This window comes from Grammomys surdaster, unplaced genomic scaffold, assembly GCF_004785775.1.
Source record: "Grammomys surdaster isolate TR1022 unplaced genomic scaffold, NIH_TR_1.0 136, whole genome shotgun sequence".
Lineage (NCBI taxonomy): Eukaryota > Metazoa > Chordata > Mammalia > Rodentia > Muridae > Grammomys > Grammomys surdaster.
Genome location: NW_021604594.1, coordinates 15,366,149 through 15,385,757, shown reverse-complemented (window position 1 = coordinate 15,385,757; position 19,609 = coordinate 15,366,149). Strand labels below are relative to the sequence as shown.

The 19,609-nt window shown below is 41.7% G+C and overlaps 1 protein-coding gene across 1 annotated transcript in view; it reads left to right on the top strand.

Annotated features, from left to right (window-relative positions):
- The window catches only part of Cers6 (ceramide synthase 6), a 242,045-nt gene extending 232,171 nt beyond the window's left edge, over positions 1 to 9,874 (top strand). The window contains exons 9-10 of the mRNA XM_028762983.1: positions 843 to 999; positions 4,289 to 9,874. Of these exons, the coding sequence (XP_028618816.1) occupies positions 843 to 999; positions 4,289 to 4,441 (310 nt within the window). The 3' untranslated portion in view covers positions 4,442 to 9,874. The remainder of the gene's footprint in view (positions 1 to 842; positions 1,000 to 4,288) is intronic.
- The last annotated feature ends 9,735 nt before the right edge of the window (positions 9,875 to 19,609 follow it).

The window sequence follows — 19,609 nt, the reverse complement described above, 5'->3', positions numbered from 1 at the left end:
GTTGATTTTCCTTGCAGTATAATATTGGGTGGTGGTCTTCTCACTACACAAAGCCAAAATCAACTTGAAAAACGATGCAGGCCTTCTTAATAAGTTGTTAGAGAATCAAATCCAAAAGATGAATGGAATTCATAGAGGAAACCATGAATGGTGACAGTGAAGGGGACATTGGATAAATTCAGGGAAATCATTTCTAGGTGGAGAGCCAAAAGATGTATGCTAGAACAGATGTTTATGGGCCCAAACTCTTAGGAGCAATATTTACCATCCCCAAAGGATGGCGGCAAGCCAGTGTCTGCTGGTGGACAGATATGTAAACAAAGTGTGGTGTGTACAAATGCTTGAGAAAAGAAATCCTCATACTTGATGCAAAAATGGATAAGCCTTAAGGACCCTGTGCTTGAGAGCCGATAACCACTATTTTATGATTCCACAAACAGACCCTAGAAGCAGACAGAGGCAGAAAATAGAATAGAAATTGCTTCAGAGAGGGTAAGGAGCTACTGTTTAATAGGTCCACAGTCTTCAGTTTTGCAAGAGGTGGGTGGTGGTGATTACTACAATAATGTGGATTTACACAATGCCACTGAAGTGCACACTTGAAAAGTGACAGTTTTTAAAGCAGTAAATGGGTTAAAATACACTACCCAATATGGAAGAGTCAGGGCGTGACAGCAACAAATGACTCCTCAGGAACTGCTTAACTTTCAGGCTGTCCCCCCAGGAAGGGAGGAGGCAGTTGGGGGAGACTATTGACCTTGTTGAACCCTCATAATCAGTAGGATATCTTTGAGATCAAAATAAAATGCTGTGTTCAGTAATGGCTTTCTTCTCCTCCTCAGGGTGTTGAATACCACATTATTTGAAAGTTGGGAGATCGTCGGACCCTATCCTTCCTGGTGGGTTTTTAACCTGCTGCTCTTGTTACTACAAGGGTTGAACTGCTTCTGGTCTTACCTGATTGTAAAAATAGCTTGCAAAACTGTTTCAAAAGGCAAGGTAAGCTAAAATTCATTCTCTCCAGTATGTCCCAGAAATGTCAGGGTATTTTTGGCTCCTCTGAAATCACTTGTTTCTGATTTCATCAAAATTGGTGCTATTTCTTCCCAAGCCACCTTAAAACACAAGCTGAATTATTTTCTTCCCATTGGTTCTTTTTAAAAAATAGTTTCTCTGTTGGCTTTGTTGATGATGGTGCCCAATAACCTATGTTTACAATTTTACATTTAATGATGATATATTATTTATTGTGAATATTTTTCTCTCTGTCTCTTTAATCTTTTCTGATTATACTGAACAGAAATTTAATTTAATAATGTATTTCCTTTCATTAAAAGGATTGCTAGGTGTCATGTGCACATTGAAGTAGTTCTTTCTCTCAAAGGAAGGAATAAATACTTGTGACTTTTCCAACAAAACTTATTTAAGTCTGTTTTAAAATGGAATCAGAAGGCTGACTTAAATAAATCTCCCAGAGCCTCAGTCCCTTTGTCTCGAGCAGTGACATTTCCAGATCATTCTCCACACTGTTTTCTTACTCCACTGTTTGTTCTCTCCCTCCTGCCATCCTGGAAGGCTGGGAAGTGGAACCCTTTACATGTAAGTTTCTCATCCTTTCTCTTCCTTCTGGGGTGACACTTGCCTGCTAGAGGGTTGCTCAGGTGCTTTGTTCTAGGCATTTTCTTCTGTCTAACCTATTGACACCACTGGGAGCTTTGTGGCAGTCGTAGATCTACAAAAGATATCAGGGAGAGTTTCATCACTGCCCTTTTGTGTGAGCATATAAACCTTGCTGATCCAACAGGAAGGGAATTGCTTTTCGCTATTGGTACCTAACATGTTGGCTAAGACTGAAACAGATCAGTGTGAAGTGAGAGAAACTAAACCATGTTAAGATCCATGCAGTGCAGAAAGGCGTCCTGGGCTACAGATATCCTGATCTTCAGAAAACAGAGTTAGCACTTGACCCCCTGTCCTCAGTGAGGTCCACAAAATCGGCCCCTTCCACAGGAGACATCTGAGCAACTTGGCATGATCTATAAAGCCAGTCCTCGGCATCACCACCTGTATAAGTCCTAAGTATTTTGACAAATTAATTTCTTAGGAGATAAAGTTCATTTTTCCTATGACTTCTTGTTCTTCAAAATAAACACGTTTCTTTTCTTTTTTTTTTTTCTTAATTTTTCGAGACAGGGTCTCTCTGTATAGATGTGGCTATCCTGGAACTGAATTTGTAGACCAGGCCAGCCTCCCGAATTCCCAGAGATCCATATGTTGGCTTCCAGCATGCTCAGATGAAAGGCATGCACCACCATGCCCGGCCTGAACTCATGTTTCTTTTGAAATGTTTCTTCTCATTCAGATACAGATTAAATCAGCATGCATAGTCCTGGGAGTATGACAGTAACTAAGGATGGAGGGTGCAGATTAGATTATGTTTGTATTTATGGAATTCTCGTTTCCACCAGACCTGTCATTTTACCTCTAACTATTATTCTGTCATCTTTATGAAGGAATGATCACTAATTACATTCCCCAGCCTTGGCTTCAGGGTTTTTCCCCCTGCCACTGATGCTTGAACCTAACACAGTAAGGTTACTCTTGTCCATGGGCTCTTCCTGTGGGTTATTTTGTGACATTCTAAATTCCTCCTTTTCTTTGACAGTATCATAATGGTGGGTTTTTCCAAATGTAATTTAGAATAAACTTACTAGGCATGCAAATTAATACTCTGTGCATCTGGAGTCATACACTAGCATGTTGATTTGAAACTAATAGACTTAAAAATATAATGGAACTTTGCATAATACTTCTTTATGACTCATGCCTTTTAAGTTGAAATACTCTTATCCCAGTGACTTGTTGCCTCGGTATCTAAGTGTGTTGTTGTTCTGTTGTGGTTTTGAGTGGCATTGTCAATATGAGTTCATTCTCACCTCAGAGGGCGTTGGGGTGAGCCTCAGCCATGTGTGATATTTAGTTCATTGCTGGTTAGATTGGAACAGTAGTGTTCAGCTTTTACTTTCCCCATCTCTACACACCTACAAATGATCATGTCCTCCCTCCCTAATGGCTTCACAGTAGTAGATACCCCAGCTCTCGAGTTGATGTGTGAGTCACGCAGAGAGGATCTGATTTGAGAAGCACTCGGTAGTTCAGAAATACCATTCGGAAACTGAGACAGCCTCTCAGCCCAGCCCCTAGAGAATCACTGAAGACTAAACTTCATAAAGCCAGATCAACGGGATCCTTCAGCCATCCAACTTAATAAGAGTGTTGGTGCATACCTATAATCCCAGGACTCAGGAGGCTAAGGCAGGATTTCTGCAAGTCTGGGCTACACTACGAGACCGGGTATCAAAATAAAAATTGACTAATTAAGTAGCCAGTGCACTTACTTGAAGATCTTAAGGCCCTCTAGATTAAAATGCTGTCTATAATTTAGCATTACATAGAAAAGGATTCAAATTATTTCCATTTTAAAATCAATAAAGTATTTCCTTGTCACACTGTAGGATCATTTTCCACACTTCATGTTAAGATGCAGATATATATATCCCAGTGCCTTATTTTCCTTTTCACATTACTTAATAAAGTAAATAATACTTACTGAGTGGAAGATTGAAGAAATTGGCACATAATAAGGAATTTTTTGGTGATCTGGCCAATAGATTTCTTCCTGGCAAATGTTGAAAGCTACCTCATCTAGAGGACCATTAGAATGTCTCCTGGTGCCATTTGTTATTATATCATATCTAAAAGAAAATTGCAATCTAATTTTAGCAAAAAAAAAAAAGTGAGTTAAATATAGAACAATGCATTATAATCCCAAATAGCAGTATTTGCTTTAATGGCTTGAGCTAGTGTGTATGTATCTCTATTATTATGGTAATTGAGAGTTTAACCTTAAATAACTGTCAATAATTGTGGCCATTAGTGAATAAATTGACTTGTTTGTGTCCAATTCCTAAAAGGGCATCCTCATGGTATAGATGCCACCATCACTATGGGTAAGGTTAGGATTCATGGTCTAGACATTCTCCCTGATGGAGGATACCTTTCAGGCTCTGTGATGCCTAAACTCAGTTACATTCTTCAGAACCTACTTTGTCATACACACTATATTCCTCCAGTGAAGGGATCTTGCTACCATAAGTGTTCTTATCCAGTTTGTTTTCTGTAACATATGAATAAAATTCATCTTCAAGTGAGTTGCATGTGCTACTGGGCATACCCAACCCTGCTGGTCCTAGGAAGCTGGTGACACTCTCATTCTTGTATTCTGTAGGTGTCCAAGGATGACCGGAGTGACATTGAATCTAGCTCAGATGATGAGGATTCAGAGCCTCCCGGGAAGAAACCACACTCTTCAACAACTACCAATGGAACCAACGGTACCAATGGGTACCTCCTCACTGGTCCTTGTCCAATGGATGATTAAAACTATAAGTTCTGAACAAAGGGAACTGTTTGTTCCTGGAAGTATTTAATAAGTTGCAAATGCAGTTCCTTTCATGATATCTCATTACCAGAGACGAAAATTAGGATTCTCGGAGCATTCTGAATAGTGTACTGCCATGTGTCCTGTCTGTGAATGAAGAAATCCATTCTTCCTGTGTAGGCATGCTGTATGTAACTGACACAAAGGAATGGTATTTGCATTTGTCTTAGGATATTATTTATTTTTTTATTTGTTTGTAAATCTGTGGACAAACGAAGATTCCTTCACTCCTTTTATTCTCTGGGCTCATGATTGACAGTAAAGATGTCCCATCTGTGTGTACCCCTTTACCATGCTGTAGTCCAGTGTGCTCTGAGCATCTACTTACTTTATCCCTTAGAGCAAGTAAAATCTCATGCAAGATCCTCACACAGTTCCCAGTAGGTTGGCTTTCTTTCTGTTCTGCCCCTCATTTTATAATTGCCCATATAGTTGGTGACCATTGCCTCACGTGAGTCTACACAGGATGAAGCAGGTGTTTTAGTTGCCATTCTTTGTGATCAATTGGCAGTTCAGATGAAAGAAGATGGCTGTGGAGGGACTTTTGAATTTCATAGGAAACTGCCTTGGAATAGAGTTTGTCTCTTGCACACAAACATGAGATTTCTGTGGTAGGTAGTCAGGAGTTGACCATGTTGGTAACAAAGTTATTTTGCCCTCCAGTGAAGATTATGAAACAATGTTACTTGCTCAAGTTCCCAGATACAAAAGGACCCACATACTGTGTTCTGGGATCTCATAAGGATAGCCACTGACTTTAACCAGGTCTTGCCATTGCCATGACTTCTACCATATAGCCCATTCTTCTGTCCTGATGTATTTAAAAAAAAAAAAAAAAGAGGAAGCCAAGAATATTCTGAGGCAGAAAAAGAAAAAGTCTTGTGGAAGTTGGCAAAGACTTCTTTCCCTGAAAAACACTGTATTGCAACCAGCTTTTCAAGAGAAAGCCCTATCTAGTATTAGACTTTGTATTTTGCTGAGCAAAATAAATTGAATGGGAGAAAGACTATTAACCCTTTGTCTTCCTCCTCAAATGTATCCCATAATGACTTTCTTGTTTGTAGAAGCATCGGCCCCACAGGACAAGTCCGTTCTCTTTACTGCTCTGACGACTCATGAGGGCTCCTATGAATTTCTTTTTAAGTGGAGCTATTTCCAGAAAAACAGTAAAAATTCTACTGGAGAATGGCAGGGACAGCTGTGGGGAAAATTACCAAAGAGTAAGACATGAGCCCCCCCACACACACACCCCAGCAACCAGTGTCACTTTTGTGCAGCTATAGAAACCACACAGATGAACCAAGGATAAGATCCCATGTCATCTTCAGTAAAAAGGGAACTGAATGGGATTACAAGTACTCATGGGTCAAACATCACCTAAAACAGGACTCCAAACTAATCAGGGCACTGAATAGCCAGTAGCAAAACCTTACAGTTCATGACAGTCCTGCTCAGAGCCACCCACACACCATTTTGTTCTTTTAAACTAACTCTGCATACCCATACTTTGAAGCCTATGAGTTAAGTGTTAAGAGAATACTCCCAAAGAACTCTCACTGCAATATTAAATCTTCCCTCTACCTAATTACAAAACAGTATTTTCAAGTATGGTCCAGACAATAATTTTAAAAGCTTTGGAAACATGTCTACTTGTTACCATAGAAGACAGGGCAACTGACTGTGTTTTGAGCCTTGCTGATTTATTAACCAAAACAGTTATACGTCTAGGAGTGGAAACTTGAAAGTGTTTGAGTTTGTGAAACCAGTGATAAGACACCAGAGGTATTGTTAGTAATCAGAGCATTTGTTCAAATGCATGAAAAAAACAATAGCAGTGTTGAGACAATGAAAGTTTGTCATCAGCTAAGCTAAGAAGCCTACCCATCTCGTGTTAATATCTGGGCACCTCCTCCCAGGCGTGAGATGGTTTTGACAACCACTGTGTACTTGTATTTGAACCATGTGATATTCTTTAACACAGAAGAACTTTAAGATCAATCTGTAAATTCAGAAGAGGTATATAAAATGAAGTAAGTTGATTCTGTCCATATCAAAGGCAGATCTAAACCATCTTTTCTACAGAAGTTACTGGAAAACTAGGGGCACACTTTCTGACTGATGCTATTAGCTTGGCTCGGTCTCCAATGTGTCTGTTGATTTTTGTTTAATCTTACCTTCTAGAGAAAATATTTCTGTTTGGCTAATTGAAAGGGAGTTTGTAGGCTTTTTTGGAATCGAATATTAATATCTCTGTCTAATGTTCTCCCAAAATGAACGGATAAGACTGAGAACAGACACTGAGGAATCTTATCCCTAGCTCTCAGAAGTCTGACTTGTAACTCCAGCTTTAGGTTAGTTCTGAGTGGTGTTCTTGTTAATTAGCTTAGCTTGTGGTGATGTCTCCTTCTTCCTGGTTGCATTCAAATTTCCCAGGGTACCAAAGTGTGTGTAGAAAGGACTCTAGAAAAAGTAACTTTCATAGCTTACCTAGGTTTAGTGGGGGGAAAAGTAGGAAATCAAGTAGAATTTAGGCCTTGAGTCAATAATTGATATAGCCATGTCTGATTTATGTGTGCATATGTATGTTTCTCCAAAAACTGGTAAAACTAAATTATTACTGATTCTTCTTCATCATCATCATCCATATTCCTGTCCTTAAAAAACATTCAACCATGTACTATACAAACTTTCTTTCTCCTTAGTTTTGCTTCATTCCAGCTGAGAGTAGCAAAACCCTTTTGGTGTCTCCACCACAGAGCTCCCTGAAATAGAACCCAGGTCCTAAAGCATCTGCTGCCACACATAAGACACACCCAGTTCACTATCACAGATTCAATTCTTTGGATGTTGAGAGAGAGGAGCAACTGTAAGGATCAGTATTGTGGGTCATTCAAGTGTTTATTGTAAACGTGCAAGAGAGTGCCATTTAACTCCATGGTTCTAATGTCTGCTGGACTGCCAGACAGGGCATATCCCAAACTATCGTTAGATTGTGACATTGGCATCTCACACAGATGAACAAGGCAGCAAAGGCAGGGACCAAGCAAGAACACATCTTTAGTCCATATGGTAGGTGAGTCTCAAAACTGTTAAATTCTTGTCTGAGTCATATACTTGGCAACAGCACTGCGTGTTACCATGGTCCCAGAAAATGATAACGTAGCCTAGGTACAGAGACAATACTATCTGCTTGTGTGTAAGTATACTCATTGGTGTTCGCAGAGTGGCAAAAATGTGTCCCTGTTGTGATGTGACATAGGCCTACACTTGATAGAGTTTTGAGTTTGAGCAACTTAATGCCTTTCCTTCATTGTAGACAGAAAGGTCTGAATCTTCTACCTTGCATTTAAATCTCATTGTTATTTGGACTAAGGAAAAATGAGACTTTGTTGTTTAAAGGACATTGAAGTTCACCTGTGTCTTTGCTGACAAACTCTTCTGAGAGAATGAATAGGCACCCTTGGTTGCCTCCAACCCATTCATCAGTTTATATTGCTAATCATTTCAGGGTAAATTAATGTCAAAGTTCCCTGGATATTTGAGTCTTTTCCTTAATTTGAAGTAGGAAAATATTGTACAGAATTACCCCAAAGGTATGCATGAGGGCCATTTATCAGTATGGGAGATGATGTCTTTATACCCAGAGAGGCCTCACTGCCTTTGGAAATGAGTGAAGTGTTGGCACTTTATGTACTGTTTGAGGCATTAAGACTCCTACTTGCCTTTCACTGTTCTTGTCTTTGGCTTATTTCTGCTTAGTCAATAAGTCATCATAGCCCTGCAATGTTTCTGACACCCAAATGAGAAAAACATCAAACAAGACCAGAGTCAGCCTGAGGGGAAAGGGATCACATGGGTCTTGTGTAGCAAGAAAAAAATGCAGAGGGTTCTTAACTACTGCAGTTGCCTTCAAGTATGCTGTCCCTGTCAGGGACGAACATAAAAGTTCTTAAAGTAAAACAAGACTTTTTCCTTAAATGTGTTCTTCCCAGGATCAGCTTCTCTTCCAGAGGTGAAATTGTGCCATTCTCCAAATGCTGTGGACTAACTAGCAATATTCTACCGATCACGTTACTAATTAACTAATGGGCTAAACCGAGGGCCCTGTAGTTCCCCTATGTGTACATAGCACCCACCCACCCCTAGGGGGCACCAAGCAGATGTGAGGTAGCCCTAGCCAAAGCTCTTGAAACTCCTGTAACCTTCTCAAAGACAGCCACTTTTCATGAAGAAAATCATACTGAAGAACATAAAAGGTACCATAAGTAATGAGAGATGCAGACACCCAAGTAAGAAGGTTTGCCTCCTGCAGGCTTTTGTGACTTGATTTAACCCAGAGCCTTTGACAGGAATGCATTGGCAGATGGGTGCATTGAGACCCCCACCAATGCTGAGAAATTGAAAAGGCCTGGGCCACAGGGTGACTAATGGCATCTGCATAGAACTGGGCACTCTTAGGATTGCTTGCAAGTGAGAGAGGGCTCTGTTAGCCTGGAGCTGCTCTCGTTCACCCCATTCACTCACAGTCCTTTTAGGCTTCTGGAACTCTGCTAAAAGAAAGCCAAATGCTAACATATTTTTTGCTTTCAGTTTACTAATGACTGTTAGATCAGCTCTTCTCGTCCCTTCTTCTCTGTCTGGTCCCATTTTCAGGAGGCAGGGGAGGCTGTGTGCACAGCCTTACCAAGTCCAGGAATACTTGGTTTCTTGGATTGTATGTCATCTGGAAACCATGGTACAGCGTCAGTCATCAGAGTTTCTGTAGTCAGTGAAAAAATTTGATTTCATTCATATTTTTATCCTCTTTGCCTACCATAAATGTCATACACTCTGTAAAACTATCTTTATTGTGAAGCTTTTTTGTTTTGAGATTTTTTTTGTTTTCTTTTCTTTTCTTTGTTTTTTAGTGTTAGTTGCAAAGCTCTGGAATGGTTAAATTATGATTCTGGAACATTCTCTCAAAGCTTAATTAACATAAATGTGCAGCACATTCCAGTTGGATTCCCCTGTGCACATAGTTCTCATCACCCCTGTGCCCAAGTCCTAGTCATTTACCTTCTCGGCCTTTAGTTGTCAGAGAAAGGGATGGTGGTTAATTTGGGGATTTGTTTCTCTTCTCCAGCTTTCAGTGGGGACTAGGATAAGTGACAGAACCTCATTTATTTTCTAAAGATAGTTCAGTGCGTGAGCATCTGTCAGAAGTGGAATGGTGTGCCATTAGCCAATTAGAATCACTCCATGTACTGTCACTGTGTTTTGCTGATTTTTATATGAGAATATAATTACTCATTCTTGATCTTTGGAAGTAATTGTTATTATGAGGATCATTTTACTTTGGAAACACTTTCATAATAAAGATAAGTATTAAGAGTACAGCATGAGTGTCCTTTACTGTAAGCGCTGACCAACTGAATTGGGAACACATCCAATATCTCTGGGTAGGACTGTGTCAGAGCTCAGCCATCCGGTAAGTTCTTGTGATTCTCCAAGTCATTGTGACCACTGAGAAATACTTTTATGTCATCTTGTGATATGCTAAAATGTCTCCTTGAAATTTAGGGTGTAAAATCTTCAGTGTTAGATTTCACCTAACACTCGATTCTGTAAACATGATTTCTAGAGAAAACAACCTACATAGATCAGATGATGCTGATTTTTCCCAAGTTATGAAGGAGACATCAATAACTAATCTCTAAAGCACAATGGGAAACTGCCTATCTCTGAGCATGTGCCTCAGAACAGCTTTGCTGACATCATTTTCTTGGGGTCTGGGCTCTGCATCACTGGGCCTTTTTCTTCTGTTGCCTTTGCTGAGGGAATCTGCCTTACTCATGCTGCTTTTCCCACGTGTGCTTACATCATGTAGGATCTCAGAAGGCATCAAATAGCACCGAAGTGCACCTAGACACCACCACAATTATATTTTTAAAACCTACTTTTAAAAAAAATCTTAATAATATTGAGATCAACTTAAACAGTAATCTGAATCACTCAGTAACTCTAGTGAAGTCACCAGAATTTCTCTGAAACACAGAAACATAAACTATGAGCAAATGCATTCATTGCAAAGCTGTGGACTTTTCCAGTTCTAATGCTAAGAACGTGTCTCCCAGTAGCCAAAATGCAACTTGGGTTTCCCAAAGCCCTTCTTGCTAAGACAACCACATCCAACTCGGGCATATGTTTCTGTCCCCTGATTCTCTTTCTACCAGTCTTGCCCTTGCTTCAATCAGAAGAGTAGCAGCAGTGGCAGCACACTCCACGAGCTCAAGAGGACAAAGCAGAGGGACCAGGCACCAAGACCTACTAGAATACTGATGGCCCCTCACAACCAGTCACTGGGCTGTTGGAGCCTTGGCATCTACAGTTTTCATTATCCCCAAAGACTAAAACATGAAAAAAACAGGCGTTGGAGTTTGGATATGAAGTGTCCCTCTCAGGTTTATGTGCTAAAAGCTTGGTTCCTATGTGGTGGTGCCATTTGGTGGGTAGGATGCAGATGAAGGAGTGGCTCTTGATCTCAGAGCAAGCTTTTCAAAGTCATACCCAGTCCCAGTCCCCTCCTTTTTTTTTTTTTTTTTTTTTTTTGCTTTCTTCTTGACATGAAGTCAAGGTGTTCCTACCATCATGATACTCTGCCCAGGTTCATGGAGCCAAACACAGACTGAACCCCCTGAGACCGTGAGCCAAAATAAGGTCTTCCTCTTTTCAAGTGCTTATCTCCAATATGTTTGTCATGGTGATGCCAGAGTACTTTTCACAGATTATGTCATTCCTTAAGCATTGAAATTTTAAAATTCCATTAAGTTTATGTAAGTAAAAGCCAGAAATCACTGTCAGGCGGTTGAAGTGTCAAGGAAAAGACTATTTTTAGAGGTGCAAACTGGATTACCAGATCAAATCAATGTCGATAAGGCACCCTTATCTAGCAAATATGAAAAGACATTTTCTCTCCTGTGCTGGTAGCAGATGTCAGTGATGGGGAAATATGTAGAGGGAAGACCAGGCTGTGAGGGCTGCGAACCTGATTGGTGAACAAGTGCCCTTGTGTCTCTGCTGTCCATTGGCTGGATTCAACCCAAAAGCCACTGTGCTGGCTCAGCGGAAGCACACTGCAGGACTGAGCACCTCGCTGCACCCAGCAAAGCAAAGCTCTGGGGTAACCAACACCACACCAGGACCTCTGAGGCTTCGGCTAGGACTTGGTGCATCACAGAGCATAAAGCATGTGGCAGAAACATCGTTCTGTGCAAACAAAAAAATGTACCCAGCTAGGAGGGAGCTGGAAGTCATGAGCTATTGGCAATGAAAAGTCCATTTGTCAGGGAACAAGAAAAGAAAGATAGAGGGGAAAGCATGTTGATCATTACATCCAGACTCCCGGTATCGCACTGAGGGCACCAACTCTGTTCACTAAAGTAGGGAGTATGGAAGCTAAAAGGCTTCTGGGTAATTCAAGATGGGAGCTAAAGAAGTGGCTAGAAGCCAGCTAAGAGGAAATACAGAAAGAGCACACAGAAAACCAGAATTAATGAGCTAAAACAGTGGCAAAATGCAAAAAGAAGTGCTAAGCTCCAACACACTTTCTTTTATTAAGAAAGACCAAGGTTTTCTTAATAAAAAACAGAAAATAGCCATTACATGGCTTGAGAGGCTAATACTCAGGTTCTTGGCTGTATAATTCAGCCATTCGAAAATAAAGGATGCCTGGGATTGTTAGTGAGAATGAAGATAGAATTATTATTTAGATAGACAGTTTCCTTTCAGGGCACTTACCATCTAGGAAGGAAAAGCAAACAGATGATGCAGCAAGAAGCTACACATAAAATGTCAGCAGGAGAATACAGATTAAAGCAGCAGGATTGTCACTGTACATGTCAGGTTGCCCAGAATATTGACAATGCCAAGTACCAGCAGTGATGGTAACAGTGTTCACATTCAGAAGCAGCAGGATGCAGAATGATTGGAAGACAGCTGATAGTTTATTAGAAAATTAACAGGTTCTGGATGGGCAGTGGTAGCGCACACCTTTAATCCCAGCACTCAGGAGGCACAGGCAGGCACATTGTAGAGTTTTTGAGGACAGCTTGGTCTACAGAGAAAGTTCCAGAACAGCCATAGTTACACAGAGAAACTCTGTCCTTAAAAACAACAACAATAACAACAACATCTTCTCCAGAACAATCTAGCGGTCATTGTCCTTGGTGTTGACTCCAAAGCATAAAAATATGGACACATAAAATCTTGTGCACGGATGTTTGTAGCAGCGTTATCCACAACTTCTCAATCTCAGAAACAACCTGAATGTCCTTTCCTGGATGTATGGACAGGTAAATTCTGCTACATCCCAAGGATTATTAAAAAAATTATTCAGTGCATAAAAAGAAATGAGCTGTTTCTAGCCATCCATGTAAAGCTATGGAAGTAACTTAACTCCGGATTACTAGATGAAAATAGCCAGTCTGAAAAGGTTAAACGCATCGTTCCAAAGTAGCTGACATCCTGGTGGGGAGGGGGGGAGGCAAAACTGGAGATAAAAGAGAGGGCAACTGATGACTGCTGGGGTAGAGTTTCCTTCAGATGTGGCCCCTGGCTATGCTCCAATAGATAGCCCTGCAACCATGCTCATATTAGCAGCATTAAGTGGACCCAGTGGTTTTATAAAGAGCACATGAAATTAGGAGGAAATGGTAGTGGCAGTGGGGGTGGGGGCAATTGGCGGCAGTGGTGGAGGCAAAGGATATGGGAGGAGTTGGAAGAGAATGAAGGAGGAATTTGATCAAAACATTGATGAAATTCTTTCTCTCTCTCTCTCACACACACACACACACACACACACGCTCACACTCACATTTAGAAGATACTGGGACACAGACACACATATACACAGAAGACATGGTTAAAATGGCACCTGAAGGACATCAGGGACTTCAGAAGAAATCAAGCTCTGTGACACCTTGACCTTAGAGCTCAAGGCTCCAGACTGTGACAGAGTAAGTCTCTACACATGATCCTGTCCAAAAGTCAGAGAAGTAATAACAAAACACATCTCCATTGTGAAGTCCACCTGCAGAGTCTCTGTCATTTTGTTACAAAGGCCCTTTGCTTTTATTTAATAGACTTTTTCTTTTATTTGATGGGCTGTGTTTTAAAAACCTGGTCTTAGCTCACAGAAAAATGAGGCAGAAGGTACAGAAATATCCTTACGTACTCCTTGGCCTGCTCACGCACAGCCTCACGCATAGACACTCCACACTTCATGGACAACTGGTAGCCCTAACTCCCCAAGTCCAGCATTAGTTTAGGGGTTGTGCATTCAGTGAGTTTGGAGACATGCATGACGTATGTCCAATAGTATGGAGACATACATAAAACACATTAAATCAAGTGTCCTAAAAATCTTCTGTGCCCCGCATAGCTGCTGCTCCTTCTTCTGTATCCCTTGACTTTTTATTGTTAGAGAATTTCAACATGTGGGGGTCCTGTTCTATCACTCTCGACTTTGACAGAGTCTCTCACTGAACCTAAAGCTAGGCTGATATGGCCAAAAGAAAAAATCCCAGTAGTCCTCCTGACTCTGTCCCACACAGTGCTGTGGTTACAGGTAAGCACAAAACCACATCCAGCTTTTACATGGGTGCTGGACACAGGTCCTCGTTTTTTTTTTTAAGATTTACTTATTTATTTTATATATGTGAGTATACTGTCACTGTCTTCAGACACACCAGAAGAGGGCATCAGATCTCATTACAGATGGTTGTGAGCCACCATGTGGTTGCTGGGAATTGAACTCAGGACCTCTGGAAGAACAGTCAGTGTTCTTAACTGCTGAGCCATCTCTCCAGCCCCAGGTCTGGTCTTGCTTAACAACTGCTCTTACTCTATTAGCCATCTCATGTCCCTAGACCTTAGTCCCTTCTTACAAGGACACTATTCATACTTGGTGTTCAACTATTTCACCTTATTTATCTCAATCATCTCTTTAAAAGCCATATATCCCAATAGTATCGTATTGTGAGGGCCATAATATAAGTTGAGGGTGATACATTTAAGCCATAATGCAAGACCTTTTCTCACAGTTCAGAGAAGAAAAGTTACAAAGACACCAGATGGTTCCATAGTGACTTCCTGGGATTTTCAGACCAAATGGCCACAGACATTTCACAGGCAAGAGATTTGAGCTTATCAATAAAAGCCTGAACCACAATACTCCAAGGTAGGGATGTGCTGGTGGGCTCAAGGGATGACAGGGAGGTCAACATGGATGGAGGAAATCACAGAGATGAGAAAGAGGAGTGAGATCACATAGGGCATATCCCATAAGAAAGGTGGAACACGTCAATAATAGGAAACCTTTAAGGATTTGAGGAATAGCATGGTTTGGTTGGTTGTTGTCTTTAATAAACATGGGCTAAATGATGTCCACTGTAGCCATGATCAGAAAAGCCCTCAAGATCTCATGTAGCAGTGGTGTGCATCTACAAATGTATGGTGGACGTCGGTGATCACACAGGGTCATGAGCACATAGCCATTGGCAGAAATGAAGAACAGCATTTCCAAAGATCCAAAGAAAAGTAAGTCTTGGTGGAGAATGATAGATGGAAGATCTGGCTTTCAGGACACTGGGATCTGGGGCAGACAAAACTACAAATCCCTCTAAGAAAAACAGTTTAGAAAATAGAGACTGGCAATCGGGCAGAGGAGGAATCGGGCAGAGGAGGGGAGCTGACTTCCAGAGTGCAGGTAGTTCTTTTTCATTATTGTTCTTAGCACCTCTCTCTGTGCAGTTCAAAGGCACCTAGTGGACTGTGAATTGATGGATGAGAGCAATTTCCAAAGAGCCTCTCTGGACAAGTGAAGCAGCCAAAGAGGACGATTCTTGCTGTCTGTGGGTTCCCAAACAGCTGGCTGCATGCAAATGAGCCTGCTTTGGTCAGCATCACACAGAGGGGGATGAAGGGGCAATAAATCACTCAGGCTGTCTTTAGGGGGTTTTTTCACTGTGTATTAGGCATTAGATACCACTAGTTGCAAACTATCTCCATTAACCCAAACTAAAAGACTGAGTCTGCTTATTGATACTAGCTGAGTTTCATGAAGTTACCACCAGCACCGACCTGTAAAAACTGAACCATTGTTCCTAGGAAACACACACGCTCACGTAGATTTTTGTGAGAGTGATGATCCGTCTTTAACAACCAGATAAGCAAATGTAGTATTAAAACATATTAATGAATATTAAAATATCATTTGGTTCGTTATTGTTAAATTCAGTCAGCAATACCTAGCACAGGCAGAAACTCTGCCTTGAAGTTAAATAGCATCCCCAAAGCTAGCCATAGAATTAAGATTTGATCCTAGAGCAGTGATTTCAGAGCTGTGCACATCCATCCGGGCTCATTGCACTGCATTTGATGGCTACATATGAGTCTTCTGAAGCCAGGGTGTCTAGTGCATTTGAATTCTACCACTTTTTCTCATATCCGTCTTCTGGATTTTCCTTACAGATCTTTGATTTTTTTTCTATACTTTTTCATCTCTGCTTCTTGTCGTCCACAAGCCATTCTCGGAGAGAACCCTCAGGAAATCCAATATATCAGGACATTCGGGTTTTTTTTTTATATTAGTACTTTTTTGTTTTGATTGTCCAAACAAGCCAAGCTTGTGGGGTACCTGGAGTTGGGTGTTCTGGATCTCAGCTACAAAAAGAGACTGGGGCTGTGTGGGGTGAGATGAATAGTTATCCAAGCCACACAACTAATCAAGTAGCAGGAGCTGGGATTACAACTGAGGTCTCCTGCTTCACGGGTTTGATTCAGAGAATCCGCAGAACTACTGATGACTTTGAAAAGCAGATCATCCAATGGCCAGATGTGATAAAGTTCTAGAGTAGATTACGGATGGTCCCTGGATAGCTATGTGAATAGGCACCAGAACAAATGAAAACTGTGTAAGAAGTCATGTGAAGAATAAATCCAGAGAGCATCAAGCAGAGGAAGCATTGTGCTGCAATGAATGTACAGACCTGAAGGTGAGAAGGCACGAAGAAACTGCTCACAGTTGGATGTATTTTTGTGAAATGTTTCTCAGTTTTATTGGTTCTTTTGTAATACAAGTTGTATGGTTTTCAAAGTAGTTGACTTTCGTTGATATGTGAATGAGATATTTAAAATGATATTTAAAATGGCTTGAATTGTAAAGAATTTTTCACAGGCAGTTGAAATCCCATATACAGAGGAGTGAACGGAATTCTATAAATCTAGGGCATCACTCCAATCCACAAAATATGCATCTCCTTCCTCAGTTTAACCCTGGAAGCCTCCAATGACCAAGCCCAAGCACACCGGCACACATCTGTGAAGCCTCTGATGACTAAGCAAGCCAGCACACATCCGAAAGGAATTAGTGCAGTATTAAGCAAGGTTACACAGTCTCAGAAAGAAAGAACCACATTTAGAGGCTGGAAAGATGACTCCATGATTTAGAGTGCTTGCTGCTTTTGAAGAGGACCCTGGTTGGATCCCCAGCATGGAGGCTCACACAATGAGGACATTCAGTGCCACCTTCTTACCTCCATAAGCACTAGGAATGTGCGTGATGCACTTATACACACAAAAGATAATAAATAAATCTCTAGAAAATAAGTTGCTACATTGTGGGGAAAATTTAAGAAGGCCGCCACAGTGGTGCAAGCCCCGGAGGGGCTTCCGCCGCCAAGGCGGGTCCCGCATTAGGGAAGGAGTCCTATGGTTCCAGTGGCCTGAGGGCCTTGGCGGCAGCAGGCCCCAGTAACACGAGGAAGTCCTTGGTTCCAAAAAGGTTTATTGTCATGGCGGATAATAGATGGATCTAGGCGTACCCCCCAAAAACTCAGGAGCAGTTCCGAGTTATATAGGGAGGGAGAAAGGGGGAGGATTGGGGGAGGATCTGGGGGAGGCATGTTTAATTTGCTCTGCCCTCTGGCCTTCATTAGTATGTAAATCCCTAGGGCCTGAGGCCTACAGCCTGGCCTATGTGACTCTATGGAGACCGTGACAGCTTTTCAGGATCCTGGATGATGGGGGGGACCGAACTCCTGCCGGTTCTCGCTCAGAATCCCACGCAGCAGAGTCTGCAGAGTCTCGGGGTTCTAGGCACCTGCTCAACCATGACCCAGGATACCCTTACGCAGTCCCACACTACATGCAGTGAGCACCAATTCTGTGTGAGATGTGGTGGATTTACTGAACCCCGAGGCAACCCTACTGTGTTGAAGATGTTCTCAGTCTAATGGGGGACAGAGACACAAACAGCAGTTATTTTAGCCGCTCAAGATAACACTGAGAGTGCCGGGTGGTGGTGGCGCATGCCTTTAATCCCAGCACTTGGGAGGCAGAGGTAGGTGGATTTCTGAGTTCGAGGCCAGCCTGGTCTACAGAGTGAGTTCCAGGACAGCCAGGGCTACACAGAGAAACCCTGTCTCGAAAACAAACAAAGATAACACTGAGAGAAATACTGCTTTCTCTATTCTACAGATCAAACTTAATGATAAAAGTAAATAACTTTTTAAAATTGCAACCATTCCTTGGATATAATACATGCCATGATTCTTATATCACAGATAGTGTAAAATAGAAACTGGCATAAAAGTTCAGGGGAGAGATGGCTTTGGGATGATATAAGAAAAGGCTTCAAGTGGAAAGCCCAGAAGGAATGGATAGTGTTTACATGAGTCCAGTGAACTGAGAAGGGTTTAACACAGTGGTTCCATCATGACCATTTTGGAGGTCGAAGGACCCTTTCACAGGGGTCACCTAAGACAGATATTTACATAATGATTATTAACAGTAGCAAAATTACAGTTGTGAAGTAGCAACAAAAATCATTTTATGGTTGGGGGTCACAGCACTGAGACTGAGAACCACTGGTTTAAAACACAAAGGGATTGGTGTCGTGTAGAGAGAAATTCCTCGGCATCCCCTTGGGCCCTTGGGGGACAGTCACCTTACCCTCCCTGGACCTCAATCCTTATCCCTCCCCATAGGCTCCTTCTGCAGTGTGGGCAAGCCTGCTGTCTCGGACTGAGCCACAGGTCACAGCTCTCGCTCTTCGATCTTCCTGGAAGGCCTTTCTTTTCTACAACTCTTATCCAAGCCTCTGATCTCTTGGACTATGAAGCACTTCATAGAAATGGAAAGATAGGACTAGTTTATATGCCACTTCCCCACTTGACTGTGAGCCCCTTGAAGGCAAAGTCTTCACCTTATCCTCCTGAATCCTCGTCGTCAGCCAGCCACGGTGCCCATTACAGCAAAGGTGACCAATGAATACTTCAAAATAACAGATATATTTCCAAACATGGGAGCTTTGAAAAAAGTAGACTTAGGGAAGGGAAGAAATGAGTTGAATTTTTTACAGATTTAGTTAAAGGTAATGACAATGTTTTCATGTATAAATATCCATGAATTGTTGGAAATATGGGAGTGAAATGAGGTGCTGCTATGATTTCTACTTTTTTTCAGATGAAGCATAGAAAGACAAGCGTCTTCTCGCGCTCTATCTAAAGGGTGGTGATTGTACATCATTCAGTCCAAGTTCTGAGTCACTTCTGTGCTGCCTGCTAAAGCAGAACCGTTTAGGAAGACCCATGATAGGACACAGGAGGCTATAGAGAGCAGCCAAGAAAATTTGATAAGCAAGAGAGAGGGACTGGGGGAATTTGCCTGGCATGTTGAAGGCCCTGAGTCAATCTCTAACACTACAAAGAAAGGCTTTTAAAGGATGCTAGCATGCTAGCAATAGTTACTACCTTCTCTTTTCCTCTTCCTCTCTTCCACCCAATTCTACTTCTTCCTAAGTTGTTCAGTCTGAAACCTCAGAGCACAGAGAGCACTGTTTCTATCTATGCTAGGTCAATGAGTCATGGAGATGCAATGTGGCATATCGGAGGCCAACTGAGTAAGACAGAACAGCTTGAAGAATTAGGCTCTGAGTGAAGGGGTTGCCCACTCATGGTGTAAGGGGCTCTCACAAGGTATCAGAGCCCTAGCCAGATGCTGAGGCTGTCCCTGTAGATAGGTAGTCTAGAGCCGGAATTCAGAGCCTCGGTATCAGAATGGAGACAATGG